The sequence below is a fragment of the Prionailurus viverrinus genome, chromosome C1 (genome assembly GCF_022837055.1).
Source record: "Prionailurus viverrinus isolate Anna chromosome C1, UM_Priviv_1.0, whole genome shotgun sequence".
Classification (NCBI taxonomy): Eukaryota; Metazoa; Chordata; class Mammalia; order Carnivora; family Felidae; genus Prionailurus; species Prionailurus viverrinus.
Window position 1 is genome coordinate 173,277,571 of NC_062568.1, and position 26,258 is coordinate 173,303,828.

At 37.3% G+C, this 26,258-nt stretch overlaps 1 protein-coding gene across 3 annotated transcripts in view; it reads left to right on the forward strand.

Annotated features, from left to right (window-relative positions):
• The window catches only part of EPS15 (epidermal growth factor receptor pathway substrate 15), a 152,582-nt gene that overhangs the window by 111,670 nt on the left and 14,654 nt on the right, over positions 1 to 26,258 (forward strand). For all 3 annotated transcript variants that reach the window (XM_047872025.1, XM_047872027.1, XM_047872026.1), the window contains exons 19-21: positions 1,688 to 1,723; positions 2,626 to 2,762; positions 13,978 to 14,047. In XM_047872025.1, the coding sequence (XP_047727981.1) occupies positions 1,688 to 1,723; positions 2,626 to 2,762; positions 13,978 to 14,047 (243 nt within the window). The remainder of the gene's footprint in view (positions 1 to 1,687; positions 1,724 to 2,625; positions 2,763 to 13,977; positions 14,048 to 26,258) is intronic.

A 26,258-nucleotide genomic window follows, 5' to 3' on the forward strand; every position in this document is an offset into this window, starting at 1 on the left:
TGTCCTCTATAGTTAAGAGTCTATTTCTTGGTTGGCCTCTCATTGTTTTCCCCTATAATAGTTTGTTTTGTTTCTTAAATTCCACATATGAGTGAAATTATATGGTATTGGTCTTTCTTTGACTTATTTTGCACTCTCTTGTTCCATCCACATTGTTGCAAATGGCAAGATTTCATTCTTTTTGATGGCTGAATAATATCCATGATACATATACATATGTACCACACCTTTACGCATCCATCAGTCGATGGACATTTGGGCTGTTTCCCTAGTTTGGCTACTGTAGATATTGCTGCTGTAAACATTGGGGTACATGTACCCATTTGAATTACTATTTTTGTATTCTTTGGGTAAAGTTCTTTTTTTTTTTAATTTTTTGAGGAACCTCCATACTGCTTTCCAGAGTGGCTTCATCAGTTTGCATTCCCACCATCAGTGCAAGAGGCTTCCCCTTTCTCCACATCCTCGCCAACACCTGTTTCTTGTGTTTTTACTTGTAGCCATTCTGACAGGTGTGAGGAGATAACGCCTTGTAGTTTTGATTTATATTTCCCTGATCATGAGTGATGTTGAGCATCTTCCATGTGTCTCTTAGCCAGGTGTATGTCTTCTTTGGAAAAATGTCTATTCATGTGTTCTTCCCACTCTTTAATTGGATTATTTTTGGGGGGTGTTGAGTTTTATAAGTTCTTTATAGATTGTGGATACAACCCGTCATCAGATATCTCATTTACAAGTATCTTTTGTGGAGCATATTTCTATATCCTTATGGGCCATTTGTCTACCTTCTTTGGAGAAATTTTATTCAAATAATTTGCCCATTTTTTATTGTTTCTCTTTTTATTGTTGACTTCTAAGTGTTCTTCACATATTCTGAATACAAGTCCCTTATCAAATATATAATTTGCAAATACTTTCTTGTATTTTGCATTGTCTTAATTTTGATCAAGTCCTACTTATCTGTATTTTCTTTCATCACTTGTGCTTTTGATGTCATATCTAAGATCCAAAGTCATTAAGATTTACTCTTAAGTTTTCTTCTAAGAGTTTTATAGTTTTAGCTGTTACATTCAGTCTTTGATCTATTTTTAGTTAATTTTGGTATATGGTATGAGATAGGGGTCCAACTTTATTCTTTTGCATGTGGCTGTCCAGTTGTCCCAGCATCATTTGTTGAAAAGACTGTTTTCTCTGTGGAATTTTCTTGGCACTCTTGTCAAATAACAAATGACCATAAATGTAAGCGTTTGTTTCTGGACTCTTTAGTTCTAGAAGAACTATTTTTTACTTCAGTGAAGCTTAGTGTCTTTGTTTCTGAACTGGTGATGATAATACCCATCCAGTACTCTTGTGAAGAGTAGAGAATTTTGTTAGTAAAATTATTGCTGTTGTGCCTGTCTTTTCCCTTCTGTCTGTAACTTCAACTTGTGATCAAGAGTTAAGTATAATTGACTCCAGTTAAAATTAGCCTCTTTTATGAGGTATGTTAATGTTCTGCCTTTACTCTTTATTATTTTGAGTGTTTCCTAAAGGTGAATGGCATTTAGTGTTTTATCTACTTTGAGGTGGAGTTAATGAAACAGACTTTGCTTTAACAAAATTTGCTTTTGTTTAAAGTTACTTTTAAGTAATGATGTCACACAGTAAATATTGTTATTGTGATTCCTACTTATTTATTTTATCACAGGTGATCCTTTTAAGGATGATCCTTTTGGGAAAATTGGTGAGTATATTATTGAGGTCCAACTTAGCTATAATTTGATTCTACTTGATTATAAACTTATGTTGTATTTAGAAATGAGAGATCAAAGTTAGGTAGTTATAGTAAGTGGGCTTCTTTTTTATTCAATTTTTAAACGGTTATAAGGCCCCACTAAGATATTGTAGGTGCCTGGCATTTTTAGAAAGAAAGTGGTAGATGCTTGTGAATTTGCTTAATGAACTGTTAGCATTACTTTTTAAAAAATAACATTAATGTTTATATTTTGATGCTTTTAATAATACTTAGACTGATTTTTCCTTGTTCACCAAGGATTAGATGAGTATAGTGATCTGCGCTACTACAGGGTTTAGAACATTTTGTTTTCCTAAGATTACAGTGTATGAATGGGGGGAAAGAAAACATCTTAAAGAATTACTAAATATCAGGCTTTATAATATATTCTTTCCCTGGGATTTTACATTAGAATTAAAGCAAATCTTGTGTACCATTTAGTTCTGCTTCCCAAACCTGTTCCAAATAAGTTTATTAGTTGAAAGACTGTATTTTTTAACGAAATCACAAAGGAATTTGTGATTCCCACTCCCCTAAAATTAGAATCACCTGCTTAGAGGAATTACTTAAACCTAGCATACAGGTAACCTTTGTGTAGTAAGTGTTGGCATTGTTGATTTGCTTTGGGTGAATGATGAACAAATAGGAAAAAGAATATTAATTCAAGCTATTTAACTAGGTGCAACTGTCTATATTTTTTTTATAATCAATAATTGGAATCCAAAGTACCTATTTTAGATTCTGCAGAAGTTAAAAATATCTTTTTATTAAGTCAATTATCATACCTTCAAGTGACAGGAAATTTAGTGTAGTAGGTTTTAGTCTTTCATGTATGTGCTGTGTTTTCTTAGATCCATTTGGAGGTGATCCTTTCAAAGGTTCAGATCCATTTGCATCTGACTGTTTCTTCAAGCAGTCCTCTACTGATCCTTTTGCCACTTCAAGTACCGACCCTTTCAGTGCAGCCAACAATGGCAGTAATACTTCGGTAAGTGGGTGGGTTAAAAATTGTTAAATGGAAAACAAGTGCCCTAAGTGAGTTTTTGAAATACAGAGTGATGAAAGGATCCTCTTTTAGATTACTTCTGATGGGCTATGTAAAAAATCAGTCTCATCCAATCCATCTAGTTTTGGGTTCAGACTGGCATTTCACAGTTTTATCACACAGTGGAATTGTCTGGAGTAACTTATTTCATTGAAAAATCAAGTCCATCCTTCATAAGGCTCAAATATCCCCATTTAAATATCCCATTAGGGATATTTAAAATAAATGATTGGAAAGCCATAAACTAGTCTTCAATAAAGCTTTTCAGAAATGTGTGGTATGCATTATTGAAATAATGAAAATCAACCCCAAAACAACAGCACTGATCTTTTAGAAAACTAAAATTATTTATATTACTTTATAGACATATTTTATATATGTTTTATAACACATTAATCTTGTAAAGAAATACAAATTCCCACTAAATGTCAGACTCTCTTGAGAACATATATACAAGTAACAGTCACTATTTAATAACCACATACTGTGATCCCAGTTCTTCTGTGTGCTATACATTCATTTTTTCTAATCATCAGCCTTGCAAAGTAGGTGTTGGTAGCCCTATTTTAACAATAAGGACACTGGAACTCAGAAGTAACCAAGGTCATACAGCTAAGTGCTTTATCATCTGGAGCCTTTAAAAACAAAATCTTTATATTATGGTTATTTAAACATACCCAAGATAGAGTAATATAATGAAATATTTTAATAAGCCTCCATGTATCCATCACCCAGATTCAGTAATTATGAATGGTTTTGGATTTTTTTTAATTTTTATTTTTAGTTTTTATTTGGAGGCTTATTTTTTTTTTAAGGATGATATTTCTTATCCAAAAGTAAAACAGACCCAAAAAGGAACAGTTGATTGACAGGCATTTGAAAAAAAAAATTGTGTCTCTTTAATTCTCTTAGATTAAGAATACTCCCTTAAAAGAGTAATTGATTCTTTTAAAGTAATAGATTTTGATATTCTTTAATTGTTTTCTTTCTGTACTGAGTAAAGAGCTATTTGGCCAATAACTGGTATTTTCCATTGATGTAAAACTGAGCAAGTGCCTCTGTAACTGAATATTTGTGGTTTCCACAGGCTACTGGATACTGTGTTTTCCTATAACACTTAGTTTGCAATGTGGACCCATTTGCCAAATTCTTCTAAAATTGGCTGCAACCTGAATTTTTTTCCTCTTACCTTATTCTAGTCTCTTATTCACTCTTTTTTTATTTTTTTAAGTTTATTTTATTTTGAGAGACAGAGCACAAGCAGGGGAGGGGCAGAGAGAGGAAGAGACAGAATCCCAAGTAGGCTCTGCACCATCAATCAGTACAGAGCCCGATGTGGGGCTTGAACTCATGAACTGTGAGATCATGACCTGAGCCAAGATCAAGAGTCAGATGCTTAACCAACTGGGCCACCCAGGTGCCCCTCTTATTCTCCACTCTTATCATTAAAGAACAAGAAAGCCAAAGCAGCTCTTCCTAACTTAAAAATAAAACAAGTTTCTCCTGTTCCTCCTGCCTGGTAAAATTTTTCCACTATTTGTTCTATTTACTTGTTCTCCTTCCTCCCCAGTTTTTGAAACTGACATTGCCCTTGCTGGCTGCTCTTGATTTCTCCATTAAAAACAAAACAAAAAACCAAACTGGCAATATACTAATAGCTCTGTTTGTCTCATCTCTTCTCTGTGCCAGGTGTGGTGCTAAGCTCTTTTCCTGTGTTATTTCATTTCAGCTTCACAATAATCACATGAAGCTCAGGTTACCAGACTCATTTTTTTTTTTAACTAAAAAAAATTTTTTTTAATGTTTATTTTTGAGAGGGAGAGAGAGAGACAGAGCACGAGCAGGGGAGGGGCAGAGAGAGAGGGAAACACAGAATCTGAAGCAGGCTCCAAGCTCTGAGCTGTCAGCACAGAGCCCGATGAGGGGCTTACACTCATGAACTGTGAGATCATGACCTGAGGTGAAGTCGGGTGCAACCAACTGAGCCACCCAGGCACCGGCAGACTCATTTCTAGATAAAGTAAGTGAGGCTTAAAGAGGTTAAGTGATAGTAAGTTAGTAAGTGATAGGACTGAATTCAGACCTTGGTCTATCTGACCAAAATCTAAGGTCTTCACCACTGTAGTCTAAGATTTAAACTTTATTCTTCCCAGCTACAGTGCCCTTGTGTTTTGTGATCTTCCTTCTTTTTCAAATAGGCCTCTATTATGTTTCCAGGTCTGAGTCTGTCCCCAAAAGTCTTTTCTATTCCCTCAAGGCTAGTCTCCGTTCTCAGAGGGACGGAATTTATTTTTTTTTATTTATTTTTTTATTTTTTTTAACGTTTATTTATTTTTGAAACAGAGAGAGACAGAGCGTGAACAGGGGAGGGGCAGAGAGAGAGGGAGACACAGAATCTGAAACAGGCTCCAGGCTCCGAGCTGTCAGCACAGAGCCCGACGCGGGGCTCGAACTCACGGACCACGAGATCATGACCTGAGCTGAAGTCAGACGCTTAACTGACTGAGCCACCCAGGCGCCCCACAGAGGGACGGAATTTAAAAAACCAACACAAACCAAACAGTTGCCATTCCTTACTGTCCTAGCTAGCGTATGGTAGCATTGTGTAGGTACTAAATGATATAGTCAGAGTGGAGGGGTAGATGAGTGATGCTTAAGAGAGAGAATTTCAATGATAATTTTGGAACATTCTATAAAATCATGCCATCTGAATTTTAGTTATGAAATTACTTTTGTGTACTAAATTGCCTAATTATCACACTGAACCTAACATTTAGTGGCCTCTTATTCCTTCATGGGCTGCACAGTCCCTCCTGTTCCTCTTTGTGTCTTAATGGTCTTTTATGTGGGGCACAGTGTGATGAAGTAATAGAAATTAAACCCAACACTCATGTAGCCCTGCTTTTTCTAATTCTCTCTGTGATGGCAAATAAATCTGTAAGCTTTTGTTAAAAATCAGGCCTGTTAGCATTTCCTTCCCTGGAAGTAAAGAGAAGAAGCAATAATAGTTGGTGACTTAGGTTACGTCAGTGACTATTTCTCACACTGGTATTTTGACTATTAAATTAGGAACCATGCAAAGTTATCTGGCTATATAGACCAGCTTAGTATTTTTCTTTGATTGCTCTTTTTTTTAATATTTATTTATTTTGAGAGAGAGAGAGAGAATCCCAAGCCCGTTTTGTGTGGTCAGCACAGAGCCCGATGCAGAGCTCGATCTATGCACCGTGAGATCATGACCTGAGCTGAAATCAAGAGTTGGACACTTGAACCGACTGAGTAACCTAGGCTCCCCTTTGAATGCTCTTTATTCATTCAGCAAATATAATCAGAATATAAGCTAGTGTGATAGTTTTATAATAATATTATTGGCATCAGTTAAAATAAGTACTGTCATCTTTAGTTCTAAAAGCTTCATTAATATTAACTACTTCTTTCTTTTTTTATTTTTTATTTTTTAAAATTTACATCCAAATTAGTTAGCATATAGTGCAACAATGGTTTCAGGAGTAGATTCCTTAGTGCCCCTTACCCACTTAGCCCATCCCCCCTCCCAAAACCCCTCCCGTAACCCTTGGTTTGTTCTCCATATTTATGAGTCTCTTCTGTTTTGTCCCCCTCCCTGTTTTTATATTATTTTATATTATATTTTTTATATTATTCCCTTATGTTGATCTGTTTTGTCTCTTAAAGTCCTCATATGAGTGAAGTCATATTATTTTTGTCTTTCTCTGACTATTTCACTTAGCATAATACCCTCCAGTTCCATCCATGTAGTTGCAAATGGCAAGATCTCATTCTTTTTGATTGCCGAGTAATACTCCATTGTGTATATATATATATACCACTTTCTTTTTTTTTTTTTATGAAATTTATTGACAAATTGGTTTCCAACAACACCCAGTGCTCATCCCAAAAGGTGCCCTCCTCAATACCCATCACCCACCCTCTCCTCCCTCCCACCCCCCATCAACCCTCAGTTTGTTCTCAGTTTTTAACAGTCTCTTATGCTTTGGCTCTCTCCCATTCTAAACTCTTTTTTTTTTTTTCCTTCCCCTCCCCCATTGGTTCCTGTTAAGTTTCTCAGGATCCACATAAGAGTGAAACCATATGGTATCTGTCTTTCTCTGTATGGCTTATTTCACTTAGCATCACACTCTCCAGTTCCATCCACGTTGCTACAAAAGGCCATATTTCATTTTTTCTCATTGCCACGTAATATTCCATTGTGTATATAAACCACAATTTCTTTATCCATTCATCAGTTGATGGACATTTAGGCTCTTTCCATAATTTGGCTATTGTTGAGAGTGCTGCTATGAACATTGGGGTACAAGTGGCCCTATGTATCAGTACTCCTGTATCCCTTGGATAAATTCCTAGCAGTGCTATTGCTGGGTCATAGGGTAGGTCTATTTTTAATTTTCTGAGGAACCTCCACACTGCTTTCCAGAGCGGCTATACCAATTTGCATTCCCACCAACAGTGCAAGAGGGTTCCCGTTTCTCCACATCCTCTCCAGCATCTATAGTCTCCTGATTTGTTCATTTTGGCCACTCTGACTGGCGTGAGGTGATACCTGAGTGTGGTTTTGATTTGTATTTCCCTGATAAGGAGCGACGCTGAACATCTTTTCATGTGCCTGTTGGCCATCCGGATGTCTTCTTTAGAGAAGTGTCTATTCATGTTTTCTGCCCATTTCTTCACTGGGTTATTTGTTTTTCGGGTGTGGAGTTTGGTGAGCTCTTTATAGATCTTGGATACTAGCTCTTTGTCCGATATGTCATTTGCGAATATCTTTTCCCATTCCGTTGGTTTCCTTTTAGTTTTGTTGGTTGTTTCCTTTGCTGTGCAGAAGCTTTTTATCTTCATAAGGTCCCAGTAATTCACTTTTGCTTTTAATTCCCTTGCCTTTGGGGATGTGTCGAGTAAGAGATTGCTACGGCTGAGGTCAGAGAGGTCTTTTCCTGCTTTCTCCTCTAAGGTTTTGATGGTTTCCTGTCTCACATTTAGGTCCTTTATCCATTTTGAGTTTACTTTTGTGAATGGTGTGAGAAAGTGGTCTAGTTTCAACCTTCTGCATGTTGCTGTCCAGTTCTCCCAGCACCATTTGTTAAAGAGGCTGTCTTTTTTCCATTGGATGTTCTTTCCTGCTTTGTCAAAGATGAGTTGGCCATACGTTTGTGGGTCTAGTTCTGGGGTTTCTATTCTCTTCCATTGGTCTATGTGTCTGTTTTTGTGCCAATACCATGCTGTCTTGATGATGACAGCTTTGTAGTAGAGGCTAAAGTCTGGGATTGTGATGCCTCCCGCTTTGGTCTTCTTCTTCAAAATTCCTTTGGCTATTCGGGGCCTTTTGTGGTTCCATATGAATTTTAGGATTGCTTGTTCTAGTTTCGAGAAGAATGCTGGTGCAATTTTGATTGGGATTGCATTGAATGTGTAGATAGCTTTGGGTAGTATTGACATTTTGACAATATTTATTTTTCCAATCCATGAGCAGGGAATGTCTTTCCATTTCTTTAAATCTTCTTCAATTTCCTTCATAAGCTTTCTATAGTTTTCAGCATACAGATCCTTTACATCTTTGGTTAGATTTATTCCTAGGTATTTTATGCTTCTTGGTGCAATTGTGAATGGGATCAGTTTCTTTATTTGTCTTTCTGTTGCTTCATTATTAGTGTATAAGAATGCAACTGATTTCTGTACATTGATTTTGTATCCTGCAACTTTGCTGAATTCATGTATCAGTTCTAGCAGACTTTTGGTGGAGTCTATCGGATTTTCCATGTATAATATCATGTCATCTGCAAAAAGCGAAAGCTTGACTTCATCTTTGCCAATTTTGATGCCTTTGATTTCCTTTTGTTGTCTGATTGCTGATGCTAGAACTTCCAGCACTATGTTAAACAGCAGCGGTGAGAGTGGGCATCCTTGTCGTGTTCCTGATCTCAGGGAAAAAGCTCTCAGTTTTTCCCCGTTGAGGATGATGTTAGCTGTGGGCTTTTCATAAATGGCTTTTATGATCTTTAAGTATGTTCCTTCTATCCCGACTTTCTCAAGGGTTTTTATTAAGAAAGGGTGCTGGATTTTGTCGAAGGCCTTTTCTGCATCGATTGACAGGATCATATGGTTCTTCTCTTTTTTTTTGTTAATGTGATGTATCACGTTGATTGATTTGCGGATGTTGAACCAGCCCTGCATCCCAGGAATGAATCCCACTTGATCATGGTGAATAATTCTTTTTATATGCCATTGAATTCGATTTGCTAGTATCTTATTGAGAATTTTTGCATCCGTATTCATCAGGGATATTGGCCTGTAGTTCTCTTTTTTTACTGGGTCTCTGTCTGGTTTAGGAATCAAAGTAATACTGGCTTCATAGAATGAGTCTGGAAGTTTTCCTTCCCTTTCTATTTCTTGGAATAGCTTGAGAAGGATAGGTATTATCTCTGCTTTAAACGTCTGGTAGAACTCCCCTGGGAAGCCATCTGGTCCTGGACTCTTATTTGTTGGGAGATTTTTGATAACCGATTCAATTTCTTCGCTGGTTATGGGTCTGTTCAAGCTTTCTATTTCCTCCTGATTGAGTTTTGGAAGAGTGTGGGTGTTCAGGAATTTGTCCATTTCTTCCAGGTTGTCCAATTTGTTGGCATATAAGTTTTCATAGTATTCCCTGATAATTGTTTGTATCTCTGAGGGATTGGTTGTAATAATTCCATTTTCATTCATGATTTTATCTATTTGGGTCATCTCCCTTTTCTTTTTGAGAAGCCTGGCTAGAGGTTTGTCAATTTTGTTTATTTTTTCAAAAAACCAACTCTTGGTTTCGTTGATCTGCTCTACAGTTTTTTTAGTTTCTATATTGTTTATTTCTGCTCTGATCTTTATTATTTCTCTTCTTCTGCTGGGCTTAGGCTGCCTTTGCTGTTCCGCTTCTAGTTCCTTTAGGTGTGCTGTTAGATTTTGTATTTGGGATTTTTCTTGTTTCTTGAGATAGGCCTGGATTGCAATGTATTTTCCTCTCAGGACTGCCTTTGCTGCGTCCCAAAGCGTTTGGATTGTTGTATTTTCATTTTCGTTTGTTTCCATATATTTTTTAATTTCTTCTCTAATTGCCTGGTTGACCCACTCATTCGTTAGTAGGGTGTTCTTTAACCTCCATGCTTTTGGAGGTTTTCCAGACTTTTTTCTGTGGTTGATTTCAAGCTTCATAGCATTGTGGTCTGAAAGTAAGCATGGTATAATTTCAATTCTTGTAAACTTATGAAGGGCTGTTTTGTGACCCAGTATGTGATCTATCTTGGAGAATGTTCCATGTGCACTCGAGAAGAAAGTATATTCTGTTGCTTTGGGATGCAGAGTTCTAAATATATCTGTCAAGTCCATCTGATCCAATGTCTCATTCAGGGCCCTTGTTTCTTTATTGACCATGTGTCTAGATGATCTATCCATTTCTGTAAGTGGGGTGTTAAAGTCTCCTGCAATTACCACATTCTTATCAATAAGGTTGCTTATGTTTATGAGTAATTGTTTTATATATTTGGGGGCTCCGGTATTCGGCGCATAGACATTTATAATTGTTAGCTCTTCCTGATGGATAGACCCTGTAACTATTATATAATGTCCTTCTTCATCTCTTGTTACAGCCTTTAATTTAAAGTCTAGTTTGTCTAATATAAGTATGGCTACTCCAGCTTTCTTTTGGCTTCCAGTCGCATGATAAATAGTTCTCCATCCCCTCACTCTCAATCTAAAGGTGTCCTCAGGTCTAAAATGAGTCTCTTGTAGACAGCAAATAGATGGGTCTTGTTTTTTTATCCATTCTGATACCCTATGTCTTTTGGTTGGCGCATTTAATCCATTTACATTCAGTGTTATTATAGAAAGATACGGGTTTAGAGTCATTGTGATGTCTGTATGTTTTATGCTTGTATGATGTCTCTGGGACTTTGTCTCACAGGGTCCCCCTTAGGATCTCTTGTAGGGCTGGTTTAGTGGTGACAAATTCCTTCAGTTTTTGTTTGTTTGGGAAGACCTTTTCTCTCCTTCTATTCTAAATGACAGACTTGCTGGGTAAAGGAATCTTGGCTGCATATTTTTTCTGTCTTGCACCCTGAAAATCTCGTGCCAATTATTTCTGGCCTGCCAAGTTTCAAAAGAGAGATCAGTCACGAGTCTTATAGGTGTCCCTTTATATGTGAGGGCACGTTTACCCCTTGCTGCTTTCAGAATTTTCTCTTTATCCTTGTATTTTGCCAGTTTCACTATGATATGTCGTGCAGAAGATCGATTCAAGTTACGTCTGAAGGGAGTTCTCTGTGCCTCTTGGATTTCAATGCCTTTTTCCTTCCCCAGTTCAGGGAAGTTCTCAGCTATTATTTCTTCCAGTACCCCTTCAGCACCTTTCCCTCTCTCTTCCTCCTCTGGGATACCAATTATGCGTATATTATTTCTTTTTAGTGTATCACTTAGTTCTCTAATTTTCCCCTCATACTCCTGGATTTTTTTATCTCTCTTTTTCTCAGCTTCCTCTTTTTCCATAACTTTATCTTCTAGTTCACCTATTCTCTCCTCTTCCTCTTCAAGCCGAGCTGTAGTGGTTTCCATTTTGTTATGCATTTCGTTTAAAGCATTTTTCAGCTCCTCGTGACTGTTCCTTAATCCCTTGATCTCTGTAGCAAGAGATTCTCTGCTGTCCTGTATACTGTTTTCAAGCCCAGCGATTAATTTTATGACTATTATTCTAAATTCACTTTCTGTTATATTATTTAAATCCTTTTTGATCAGCTCATTAGCTGTTGTTATTTCCTGGAGATTCTTCTGAGGGGAATTCTTCCGCTTGGTCATTTTGGATAGTCCCTGGAGTGGTGAGGACCTTTAGGGCACTTCCCCTGTGCTGTGGTGTATAACTGGAGTTGGTGGGCGGGGCCGCAGTCAGACCTGATGTCTGCCCCCAGCCCACCGCTGGGGCCACAGTCAGACTGGTGTGTGCCTTCTCTTCCCCTCTCCTAGGGGCGGGATTCACTGTGGGGTGGTGTGGCACGTCTGGGCTACTTGCACCCTGCCAGGCTTGTGATGCTGGGGATCTGGCCTATTAGCTGGGGTGGGTAGGCAAGGTGCACGGGGGCAGGAGGGGCAGGCTTAGCTCGCTTCTCCTTAGGTGATCCACTTCAGGAGGGGCCCTGTGGCAGCGGGAGGGAGTCAGATCCGCTGCCAGAGGTTTGGCTCCGCAGAAGCGTAGAGTTGGGTGTTTGCGCGGAGCGAGCAAGTTCCCTGGCAGGAACCGGTTCTCTTTGGGATTTTGGCTGGGGGATGGGCGGGGGAGATGGCGCTGGCTAGTGCCTTTGTTCCCCACCAAACTGAGCTCTGTTGTCAGGGGGCTCAGCAGCTCTCCCTCCCTTTGTCCTGCAGCCTTCCCGCTTTCCGAGCAGAGCTGTTAACTTATGACCTCCCAGACGCTAAGTCGTGCTTGTTGTGGGAACACAGTCCGTCAGGCCCCTCCGCTTTTGCCAGCCAGACTCGGGGGCTCTGCTTGGCCGGCGAGCCGCCCCTCCGCCCCGGCTCCCTCCCGCCAGTCCGTGGAACGCGCACCGCCTCGCCGCCCTTCCTACCCTCTTCCGTGGGCCTCTCGTCTGTGTTTGGCTCCGGCGACTCCGTTCTGCTAATCCTCTGGCGGTTTTCTGGGTTATTTAGGCAGGTGTAGGTGGAATCTAAGTGATCAGCAGGACGCGCAGTGAGCCCAGCGTCCTCCTAAGCCGCCATCTTGCAAAAACCTCTACCACTTTCTAATAGTAGTTTAAATGGGTTCTCTTTTATAAAGAGAGACTGTACTACAAGTCCTGGTTAGCAATACTTTTCTCTTTTCAAATACATTTGTTTTATTTGGAAATGTATCAATTGAGCTCTGCAATATTCCTTGACATTCAATTGTAATAACCAATTTCTTGATGATCAGAAATAGAGCCTGTAATACGGATGACATGGATAGCCATGAGTCAGAGGAGATAAATTTTCCCAAACCCTTTTCATGCCCCTTTCATCTAACTGTCTGCTAAGGCTTTTGTTGGCTTCTTAACAAGAGCCTGATGCCAGAAAGAGAAAGTTCAGTTAATTCTTCCTAAGTACATACTTTGTTTGATTATGATTAAAAACTAAAAACTAAAATATAGAACTGTTAGGAAAACAGTTCTATAGCAGAAATCTCTCGCTTCTGGTAAAGTCCTCACTATGTAGCCACTCACCCTTGTCACTTGGTCCAGATTCTTACCTGGCTATTGAAAGTAGAAGGTCTTTTTAGGAGTGCTCCTTCCTTCGCTTCCTCTGTTTCTCCCTCCTTTCTTCTCCCCCTTCCTCTGGAGCACGTGTGTACGTTCCTCTGATGGGACAAATGCTAGAATTATTTTTAGATAACAATTAGAAAGTAGAAATCTAGTATTTACTGATATTAACTACTAGGATATTTAAGAGTTAGAATAGTATGCACCCTAAATGCAACATGTCATCCTGGAATAGAAGGACGTTAGTGGAAAAACTGGAAAAATCTAAATAAAATCTATAGCTTATAGTTTTGTATCAGTGTTAATTCCTTAGTTTTAATAATGTACTATGATTACATGTGATATTAATATTAGAGGAAGCTGAGTGAAGGATATATGGGAACTCTCTGTATTATCTTTACACTTGTTCTAGAAATCTAAAATTACCTCAAAATGAAAAGTTGTAATAGTGTGTATTTGTACCAGTAGCAAAACTATGAAGAAAAGAGATGAATGCCGCCAGTCAGGATGATAATAACCTCTACCGAGGAAGGATGGTATTGTGATTGGAGAGGGGCACATAAGACTTCTGAGGTGTTGGCAGTTTCTTAGAAGGTGATTACATAAGTGTTCATTTGATACTTGTTTGTCAAGACATGCATGTTTCATGTACCATTTTGAATGGATATTATATTATACAATAAAAGAAGATTAGAAAATGATGTTTATCATTCCAATTTAATTAGATTGCAAATCAATAAGGGGAAACATTTATTCCTAATGCCTTGTATTTCTTAACTAATTTAGAGTTTGTGAAGAATATTTTCCTTGGTATGGCAATGAGGTTTCAGCTGTGAAACATTGCTTCTCATAGTCATGATTTTGTGTAATTTTTTTAGGTAGAAACATTGAAGCACAATGATCCTTTTGCTCCTGGTGGAACAGTTGTTGTTGCAGCAAGTGATTCAGGTAAGGAAATAATTGATCAGTTTCTTTGAACAGTAAAAATATTTACCTTTTCTTTAAGCTTCTTTTTTATTTGTTTCCAAATATATTTGTCCTATTTACTTACTTAAGGCTTTAAAATTACTGCATAGTTGGGGCGCCTGGGTGGCTCAGTCAGTTGGGTGTCCAACTTCGGCTTGGGTCATGATCTCACAGTTCGTGAGTTCAAGCCCCACGTCGGGCTCTCTGCTGACAGCTCAGAGCCTGGAGCCTGCTTCGGATTCTGTGTCTCCCTCTCTCTCTCTGCTCCACCCCTGCTTGCTCTCTGTCTCTCAAAACTGAATAAACATTAAAAAAAAATTTTTTTTTAATTACTGCATAGAGCCAATTGTAATCTACTAATAATAATGGCAAATGTTGGCATATCACTTTCTACTTTTCTTATTCATTTATCTCATTTATTATTCATGTTAAAGATCTTACTGGAAGGGATTGGGAGATACAGGCTTCCAGTTATGGAATGAATAAGTCATAGGAATAAAAGGTACAGCATGGGGAATATAGTCAATGCTATTATAATAGTGTTGTGCAGTGACAGATGGTAACTACACTCATGGTGAGCATAGCATGACGTATAAATTTGTCAAATCACTGTGTGGTTTGTGGTACACCTGAAACTAATGTAACATTGTATGTCAGCTATACTTTATTGAAAAAAAAAATCTTGCTAGAAAATGTACTCTATCCAGTAAAACCAATAAAAATTTTTTTTGCTTTATAAAAGGCAGTGTTGTTTGACATTTTCTAAGTCAGTAACGACTCTAATGGATCTTGGCCTAAATTTAAAAACTAGTTGCTTCCAGTAGGTAATGGTAATAGCTTTACAAATAATGGATAGATTATTTTAATAATACAGAGAAAAGCTAAATGTTATTCTAGCATCCAGTCTTTATGCTTTATTTATGGTATCTAATTTTCAATTTATCCTTTTAAGTAATATTTCCATTTTGAAGACCAGGAAACTGAGGACCAGAACTTTAAGTAACTTGATCAAAATTGTATAGTTTACTAGATTTGAACCAGGTGAAGCCAAGATTCAAACCAAAGTCCGGTTTGTCTAAAAGCTTCTGCAACTAAGTAACACTGCTTCTTTCTCACTATTCATTAAAAAATAAAACAGACCATCTATTGTGTAGGAGAGCAGGAAATTAGAGGGAAGTGGACGCAAACATGTAAATTCCTCAAGTTACCATGCTAAAATAGATTTCCTTATTTTTCCAGATGAATATAGGGTGCGTTACTCAGTACAAAAATTTGCTGATGTGACAAGTTGAGGATTATGAGCATAGAGAAAAATTAGTAGAAATGCCTTCACAATTTGGATTTCTTGTACAAATTATAACAATATGAAATTTAGCAGTGTGTGTTGTTTTCAGGTTGGAAATTAACTTCCAACACAAGTAACAAAAAGGAATATAATAGGCAGATATGTAGAAAACAAGATTTAATGTAGTGCTGGGTATTGATTTAAGCCAAAGCTTAGAATAGCAGCAAATAAGATTTCTAAAAGGCTTATTGAAGTAACAGTGGTTAAATTAATATCTTTTAAAAATACATGTGCATTTTTTAGACTCTCATTATTAAACTGATGAATTAATATATTGTTAAGGATATTGTATGATTAGAAAGGAAGACCTAAGAAAATAAAACGAAAGGTTAATATATTTATACAGGTGACCCTTGAACGATATGGGGGTTGGGGACATTGACCTCCCTCCCATGCAGGTGCAAATCCTCATATAACTTTTGATTCCCCAAAACCTTTACTAATAGCCTACTGTTGACTAGCAGCCTTACCAATGACATAAGCAGTCAATTAACAAATATTTTGTATGTTACGTATCCTTACAATAAAGTAAGCTAGAGAAAAGAAAGTGTTATTGAGAAAATCATAAAGAAAATACGTTGACTGTACTATATTGCATTTATTGAGAAAAATCTGCATATAACACACTTCAAGGGTCAACTGTAATTAACTCTTGATTGAAATGGTAAGTGCCATGGAAGTTCATCAAAACTGTAAAAATTTAAAGGAAAGGGAGATCACCTCCAATCAGGGTAAATCATGAATGATTTCAAAGCAGAAGGTGGCTTTTGTGGTATGCCTTGAAAGAATGGGTTAGAATTTTAGTTAAGTATATATGGAAAGAGAGTAAATGAAGCAAAGAGAGCAACATGAGCAAGGAAGGGAGGCAGGACTTACAGGGCATGTTCAAGGAAAACCAGGTGTTTTGATAAAGCTTATTTATAGATAGAAGAACCATCAGGTTAAGGCTGGTGTAGTAGATTGCAGGCTTACTGTGGGTGTCTATTGCTTTTGTTTCTAGTTCCTAACTAATTTTATGTAAAGCGTTAGAATAAATGACTATAATAGCCTGAGAGGGAACTACCATTCATTGTTGTTAATCATCTTAATAACATACCGTTTATTGCGCTCTTGCACAGTCTCAGTACTACATGGGCTAGCTGTTTTCCAATACCTGGTCTCATTTAAATCTCACAGCAACTACATGAGGTAATTGGTATTATGTTTATTGTGCAGACAAGGAAAATCAAAACATGGAGAGATGAAACTGTTTCACAAGGTTAAAGAAGAGTAATGAATGGACCCACGTTCAAATGAAGTCTCTGGTTTCCCATTGACCTCTTGGATCATTCCTTCTGTCTCCTTTGCTGATTCTTCCTCTCTTCTCCAACTTCTTCATGTTTTATTACTCTAGGTCTTAGACTCTGGACCTCTTTCTTCTCTATCTGTATTCCCTTGGGGACCTTATCTGATTTCTTGGCTTCACATACCATATATATGCTCATTTAGATCTCTAGCCACATCTTTTTTCCTGAACTCTAAACTCATATATCCAACTACCTACTGATACCTGTATTTGAATATCTGATAGGTATAGCTAACACATATGTCTGCCACTGAACACCTAGTCTTCCTCTCGCAACCTGCTTCTCTTGCAACTTGCTCCATCTCAGTTCATGGTAATTTCATCTTTAATGTTGCTAAGACCTAAAACCTTAGCATCATCCTTGGTTCTTCTTCTCTTATGTTATCCATAATCTGCCAAGAGATCTTACTGGCTCTACCTCCAGATTATATCCAGCAAAAGATTTACAATGGCCTATACCTTTCTAACAGTATCTCTTACCATTATTCCCTTTACTCACTCTGCTCCAACCACACTGGCTCTCTTGCTGCTGCTGAAACAACAGGCCAGTTTCTTAGGCCCTTAGCTGTTCCCTATTTCTGGGATGATCTTTGTCCATATATCCACTTGATTTGCTACATTACCTTAACAAATCTTTGCCAAAATGTCCCCTTGTCAGTGGGGCATATTCTGGCCCTATTTAACATTTATGAGTTCCACACCTAGCCTAACATTCCTCCCTTACTATTCTCTACTCTTTATTTTTTCATTATGGCTTACTACTTTCTAGCATACTAAATAAGTTACTTTGTTTTTCTCTATCTTTCTCCTCCTCCTGCCACTAGATTTTAAGTCCCAGGGAATTTGGATCTTTGTATTCACTGGTGTGTCCTAAGAACTTTAAACCATACCTGAGCACATAATATGACTGAATGAATGGATGAATCAATTACTGTTCCTACAGAACATATAGGATGGGAATAGGGGGTGGTGGGGGTTGTTTAACAATTTTGTCCTGATAGTGGGTTTTTTAACATTGTGTTAAGATATACAAAACATTTACTATTTTAACCATTTTTAAGTATATAGTTCATTGGTGCAAGTATTACAGCCATCCATTTCCAGAACTTGTTCATCTTTCAGAACTGAAACTCTGTATCTGTTGAATAAGAACTCTTCATTAGTCTCTCCCATTAGCCCCTGGCAACCACCATTTACTTTCTGTGTTTATGAATTTGACTCCTCTGCATACCTCATAAATGGAATCATACAGTGTCTGTTATTTTGTGACTGGCTTATTTCACGTATCATTATATCCTCAAGATTCATCTATATTGTGGCGTGTATCAGAATTTCTTCCCTTTTTAAGACCGAATAATATTCTTTTATATATATGTACCACATTTAGTTTATCTAGTTATCCATCAGTAGATACTTGGGTTGTTTTCCATGTCAGCCATACCATTTTACATTCACACCAGCAGTGGACAAGAGTTCCAATTTCTTTATATCCTTGTCAACACTTACTGCTTTCTGGTTTTTGATAATAGCCACTCAAATGGGTATGAAGTGGCATCTCATTGACTTAATTTGTACTTCCCTAATGATTATGATATTGAGCATCTATTCATATACTTATTGGCCATTTGTTTATCTTCTTTGGAAAAATGTCTATTCAAGTACTTTGCCATTATCTCAATCATTTGTTTGCTTTTTTGTTGTTGAGTGGTAGGATTTATTTACTCTGGATATTAACCCCTTCTGAAACATATGATTTACAAATATTTTCTCTCATTCCATGTGTTGCCTTTTCATTCTTTTGATACTGTTTGTTGGTGCATAAAACTAATTTTATTTAGTATAGTCCAGTTTATCCACTTTTAATTTTTTTGCCCATGCTTTTAGTGGTGTGTCCTAAGAACTTTAAACCATGCCTGAGCATATAATATGTGCACATAAACATTTCAAGAAAGTATAGCTAAATCCAGTGTCATGAAGATTTTCTCTATGTTTTCTTCTAAGAGTTTTATAGTTTTAGGTCTTACATTAGGTCTTTGATACATTTTGAGTAAATTTTTTGTATTTGTTGTAAGTAAGGTAAGGTAAGAGTCCGACTTCATTCTTTTGGCATGAATACTCAACTTTCCCAGTGCCATTTGTTGAAAGGACTTGGCCTTTCCCCATTGAGTGGTCTTGGCATCTTTGTAGAAAATCTTTTGAATATATGTGCAAGAGTTTATTTCTGGGTTCTCTCTTCTATATCATTGGTCTAAATGTCTGTCTTTTTTTTTTTTTAATTTTTTAATGTTTATTTTTGACAGGGAGAAAGAGACAGAGCATGAGCGGGGGAGGGGCAGAGAGAGAGGGAGACACAGAATCTGAAACAGGCTCCAGGCTCTGAGCTGTCAGCACAGAGCCCGACGAGGGGCTCGAACTCACGGACCGTGAGATCATGACCTGAGCCGAAGTCGGACGCTCAACGGACTGAGCCACCCAGGGGCCCCTAAATGTCTGTCTTAATGCCAGTACCACACTGCTTGATTACTGTAACTTTGTAGTAAGTTTTGAAATCAGGAAGTTTGATACCTGTAACTTTGTTATTCTTTTTCAAGATTGTTTTGGCTGTATGGGTTCCCTTGAGATTCCATGTGAATTTTAGGATGAATTCTCTATTTACATGAAAAATATCATTGGGGTTTTGATAGGAATCGCTTTGAATCTGTAGATTGCTTTGGATAGTATTAACATGTTAACAATATGAAGTTTTCCAACCCATGAAGTTTTCCAACCCATAAAGTGGCCTGTCTTTCTATTTATTTGTATGCTTCATTTCTTTCAGAATGTTTCATAGTTGACAGCATACATGCCTTCCTTAGTTAATTTCTGAGTATTTAATTCTTTTTTATGCTATTATAAATGAAATTGTTTTCTTAATTTCTTTTTCAGATTGTTCATTGTTAGTATATAGAAATGCTACTGATCTTGTGCATTGATTTAGTATCCTGCTTTGCTGAATCCATTTATTGTAAACAGGTTTTTTTGTGTGTGTGTATGGGTTTTCTACATGTGAGGTCATATTGTCTGCAACAGAGATAATTTTACTTCTTCCTTTCCAATTTGGATGCCTTTTTCTTTTCCTTGCCTAATTGCTCTGACTAGGACTTCTATGATGAATTGGAGTGGTGAAAAGTGGGCATCCTTGTCTTGTTACTGATTTTAGAGAAAAAAAATCTCAGTCTTTCACCATTGAATATGTTCACTGTTTGCTTTTCATATATGGCCTTTACAATGTTGAAATAGTTTTCTTCTTTTCCTAGTTTTCCAAGTGTTATTTTTATCATGAAAGGATGTTGAATTTTGTCAGATGCTGTTTCTGCATCAATTAAGAGGATCATGTGGAGTTTTTTCCTTCATTCTGTTAATGGAGTGTATTTTATTGATTGATTTTCATGTTGAACCATCCTTACATACAAATAAGAACCTGTATCCTGTTAGCCTCTGTTAGCCTGCTGTTAGCATGCTGCTTATGTGTTGATTTGAATGAGGATCTTAGAACCAAAAACTCTTTTGAGTTGAGTAGGCTACCTATTAGTGGTATCTGGGGCTGAGACCTTACACAGACCCAAAAGTATCAGAGGTTTGAACTTTCTTTTACTTTTTTTTCTTAACAGCTATACACAAGGTCATCCAAAGTTCGTTTTTGCATCTTCCTCATTTAATCTTTTCCGTGGTTATAGAGACAGGTACTATTCTTTCTCATTTTAAGGATGAGGAAAATGAAACATAGGTTAGGCGGTTTGCCGAAGGCTGCATTACTTGTTGCAGTGTCCAATCCATGTCTTATTTCAGAGCTCATGCTATTAGCCACTTTGTTATGGTGCTTCTGCCTTATCTTCTCATCGAATTCTCACAATATAAAAATGGCAGTAAGGTTATTCACAGATTTTTTTTCTCTCTCTCAAACTTAACATTGCTGACTTTGTTAGAACTGAAAGGAATCATAGACCTGCTATAGGCCAGAGTTTTCATATTATTTTTCACAAAACTAGTTTCCGGGTAGGTCTTCAGAGAGTTGGCAGATTCTTGTTTCATATTTTTTAAATGTCTTTGAATTTGTAAAAATATATATGCATTCATATATGTTACAAACCACATTGACATATTGTAGTGCATTGGTGTTTTAAAGTACTATCAGGTTAAGTGGTTTTTATGCAAACCTCTGGATATAAATTATTTTCAACTACTCTGAGATTGCAAGGCTCTTGTTTTAAAATGTATATAACTACTTCTTTGGATGAATTGTTTTTCAGATAGAGCAACCAAAACCAACTGCAGAAATAAGTTCAACTCCTGACTTTAAACATTTCTGTTGATCAAAATTGCTTCATGTTTTCACTGTCATCATAAGTAAATATTATAAATTTGTACATAAAATGATTCTAGAGTTATTTTTTTAAGTTTATTTATTTATTTTGAGAGAGGGAGCACTCCTGAGTCCTCATGAATGGGGAAGGAGCAGAGAGAAGGGGAGAGAGAGAATCCCAAGCAGGCTCCCCACTGTCAGCGCAGAGCTCCACGCGGGGCTTGAACTCACAAACCGTGAGATCATGACCTTAGCCAAAAATCAAGAGTCAGATGCTTAACTGACTAAGCCACCCAGAGTTAATTTTTGAAATCCCATTTACTTGTTCCATATATTGGCATTTCATTTAAGATTTGAACACTGTTATCTAGCCTCGTTTCCTAAAAGTGGAAGGAAAAACTGAGCCCCAGGGCTACATATCAGTTTGTTTCTCAGTCCATTTCCACTGATTTTCCTCTGTGTTATCCTGCTTCTTTATTTATCTACAATGTAAGTGAAAAAAATAACTCCTTGGAACCCAAAATTTGATAAAGGGTACTGAGAGCATAGGGGAAACAATCAAATGAAAAATGTTAAGAAATTAATACATATTAGTAAGAAATTTGTGGAAGATCCATGAAAGACTCTTGGTGGAGAAAATTCCAGACTTCAACTCCTATTTCAACAACAACAACAAAAATTAGGAAAGAAGTGGGTTATTTAATCACAAGCAGTAACTTTGGAATTTATGAAGTATAGCAGCTTTTTAAAAAATAAATGAAGACCCTTAAAGAGCTTTTGTTTATATTGGTTATATCAGTACTAACCATATTAGAGACTAAAGTACTAACCATATTAGAAATTAAAACTGAGAATTTAAAAAGCTTTTAATTTCTTTTAAAAACATGATAATAAACCCATTACATATTAACATAAATAACATATTTAAGAAAAATAACTTCAGGGGCGCCAAGGTGGCTCAGATCATGATCTCGCAGTTTGTGCGTTTGAGCCCCATATCAGGCTCTGTGCTAACAGCTCAGTTTGGAGCCTGAGCCTAACAGCTCAGATTCTGTGTCTCCCGCTCTTTCTGCCTCCCCCTCACTCGCGTTCTCTCTCTGTATGTGTCTCCCAAAAATAAATAAAACGTTAAAAAATTTTTTAGAAATGAAAAATAACTTCAAACCAAAAAAAAAAAATTATAAGAGTAGCATTGTTCGTACATTTTTGTGAAACTCTTTAAATGTCTGCCTTAACAGAAGACAGCTGGATTCTCATATCTACTTCTGCATTCAGTCTGCTGCACTGTATTGTTTTGCTTCAAGTATGTGAAATGAAAAAGATCCGGCCTCACACAGATACATAGTTGGAAAAAGGAATATTTCAACAACCTTTTTAAAGATAATTGTGGATATTCTTTTTTGTTATTATACTGCATTTCAACATATTTTAGTTTCTTCAAAGTTAGTTGTAGTATTGTACATGAAACTGTATTGAGGACCTTTTTTTTTTTTTCTTTTTTTTTTTTTTTTTTTTTACCTTTTTTTTTACAAACCCTTGTGTCCAGGATTGACGTTCAGTAGATCGCAGCAAGGGAGCTGCTCTGCTAGGTATGAAACCCCGACCCAGAAGCAAGCAGGTCGTGTACGAATAGTTTAGCACCAGGTTCCCCACGAATGTGCGTTGTGTGATGGGTGAGGGGGCGGCCCCCTTTCCGTTTCCGGCCGCGCCCCGGGAAGAGGGTTGTATTGAGTACCTTTTATACTCTGTTACATTAAAATCCATTGGTCTGTCTTGTACTTTGAATGAATCTTTTACCTATATATGATTTTGTAACTTGCATTGATCATTTGGGAAATCTTGGTTCACTGAGTTATGCATATCTTACAAATGCTGACACATTTTAGTATAAATATTTTTAAATTACATTTATTGGGGCACCTAGATGGTTTAGTCAGTTAAGTGTCTGACTCTGGACTTCAGCTCATGTCATGATCTCACCGTTCATGGGATCAAGCCCATGTTGGGCTCCACACTGGCGACGTGAAGCCTATTTGGGATTCTCTCTCTCTGTCTCTGTCTCTCTCTCTCTGTCTCTCTCTGCCTCTCCCTTGCTCACACTCTCTTTCTCTCTCTTAAAATAAATAAACTTAAATTTTTTTTTAATTAAAGTTAAATTTATTAATATCACCATCCATCTTATCAGAGTCTTTAAGTATTGGTGTAATATTAAGATTTGGGGCAAATACAACTTTCCAAGATACTGATTTTTACTTGAATTTTTATCATCTGCAACAAATACTATCAGTTGCTTTCCTTAAAGTGACAGATTCACTGTTTATTTTGGAAGAAATGTTGCCAAATACCCAAATCTGAATAATCATTGTTTATCTGTTATTTCTTTCAAGTAAAAAGGACATTCCATGAAAAAAGCAGCTAGTTCAACGTGTTTCTCACACCATCATGCAAGTGCCTTTCCACCAGATAGCCATCATACTTGCTACTCAGCAGAGGTGCTTTGTGTGTATTTCCCATTTTGTTACTCAGAATTAGAAGAAGATGTGTGCCTTGGGATCACAATTTATTAAAACTAGTAATTTGTATTGGTTATCCAGGACAGACATTTTTAAGTGCAACTGCCCTTTATTTTTCTCCTCCCTGCAAGTTTGTGATGGAGAAAAATACAATGGTTATCAAATAGTACAGTTTGGTGCTGCTGCCTTGATTCCCAGTAAGGCATCAGCAGTTTTATCTACCATTGGTTTTGCAACATTGTTGTAAATATCAGCACATTAAGAAATATAAATAACATCTTAATATTCTGAAAATAGTTTTCACTTTATAGATCTTCCTAAACAGGTCTTAGGGACCTCTGGGGTCCACACTTTGAGAACTTCTGATCTAATATGAACTGAGAGATTTCCTGTTGCTCTGGTCTCTGTTCCCTCAGGACAACTTGCTCCCGGGGGGTATCTGGGACAGATGTCTCCTTTTGTTCAAAACAGGAGCAAGAGAATAATCTCGGTGTTCTGGAGAAAAAGCTTAAGAGTAGAGGTTATCTTTTTAGTTCTGTATTAGCCTGGTGCTTTTGTTCTTCTCAAAATACACACTTCTTGTGGTGGGGATGTCCAATTCTGTGCCTTCAGCTACAGCCTGTTTCCTGATGACTCCTATTTAGCCTTCTAGTGTTGAACTCTCTCCTGAGCCTTCAGTGCCTTCAAGTTACCTGCTGGATATTTCCCCTTAGGTGTCAAGCTTAAAAGTTGAAATGATCATCTTTTCCAAATACTCTCTCCTTCAAAGTATTAGCATTTTTACTTTCTGTGCTAATGATACAGTTAGCCAATCATCTTAGACTTCTCTGTCATTCCTCACCTTCAATAAATTGACAAATCCTGTTGTTTTACCCCCAAATGGACCCTGATTGTTCCTCTTATGCTCAACTTTGCTTGAGATTCTTACTTTGTTTCAGTTGGTGTGTGATATTAAACTGCTTCCGTTCTTTTTTTACTTGATAATCTGTCATCTATGTCACTGCTAGTATAGTCTTTAACCTGTTTTTGTTTGCTTGTTTGTTTGTTTTTAAGAGAGAGTATGAGTGGAGGAGAGGGGCAGGCGGGGAGAGAGAATCTTTTTTTTTTTTTTAATTTACACCCAAGTTAGTTAGCCTATAGTGCAATGATGATTTCAGGAGTAGAACTCAGTGATTCATCCCCTACATATAACACCCAGTGCTCATCCCAGCAAGTATCCTCTTAAGTGTCCCTTGCCCATTTAGCCCATCCCCCCACCCACAACCCCTCCAGCAACCCTCAGTTTGTTCTCTGTATTTAAGAGTCTCTTATGTTTTGTCCCCCTCCCTGTTTTTATATTATTTTTGCTTCCATTCCCTTATGTTCACCAGTTTTGTATCTTAAATTCCACATATGAGTGAAGTCATCTGATATTTGTCTTTCTCTGACTGATTTGGCTTAGCACAATACACTCTAGTTCCATTCAGTGTTACAAATGGCAAGATTTCATTCTTTGTGATTACCAAGTAGTACTCTATTGTGTGTGTGTGTGTGTGTGTGTGTGTGTGTGTGTGTGTGTGTGTGTGTGCGTGTGTATACACATACGTACCGCATCTTCTTTATCCATTCATCAATTGATGGACATTTGGGCTCCTTCCATACGTTGGCTATGGTCAATAGCACAGCTATAAACATTGGGGTGCATGTGCCCCTTCAAAACAGTACTGCTGTATCCTTTGGATAAATACCTAGTAGTCCAATTGCTGTAGTTCTATTTTTAATTTTTTGAGGAACCTCCATACCGTTTTCCAGAGTGGTCACACCAGTTTGCATTTCCACTAGCAGTGCAAAAGGGTTCCTCTTTCTCCACATCCTCGCCAACATCTGTTGTTGCCTGAGTTGTTAATTTTAGCCATTTTGACAGGTATGAGGTAGTATCTCATTATGGTTTTTATTTGTATTGGGGAGAGAGGGAATTTTAAGCAGGCTGCATGCTCAGTGGGGAGCCTGACACAGGCTCAATCCCACGACTCTGGGATCATTACCTGAGCCAAAATCAAGAGTCAGATGCTCAACTAACTGAGCCACCCAGGCACTTGTATGTTTTTAACTTGAGAGAGAGATCTTTCTTAACATTTGATCATGTTACTAACCACAAACCTAAGTTGCTAGCCCTGTTCTCCACACATACATGTGTATGTAATTTTTTCAAATTTATTTATTACTTATATTCTTTAAAATGATGTTTACTATATTACCTATATTATATTTTTATTATATGTATATATATTTAATGGTCTTTTACTTAATGTGTCACAGGTGTATGTCTGAAAGTAAAGTTGTTCACCCTATGAAATATAAAACAGTACTAAATATCTTCTGGATATCACATCTCTGTTAATAACATTACCATTTACTCAGTTCCCCAAGCAGAGACCTGGGAGTCATCCTATGTTGTATCCTTACACTCCCATCCCAGAGCTTCTGGGACATAGCAGAGTCTTATCAATTGACTGCAGAAGCAATAAATAAATGATTTGTCTCAAATCTGCTACACTGGCATAAGATTTTGAATTGAATGGAAGTGTAAACAGTTTAGAGAGGGGTTGTCATGATTAGGACATGAGTGCCTGAGTCCAACTGCCTGGACTTATTCAGATAAAATTACT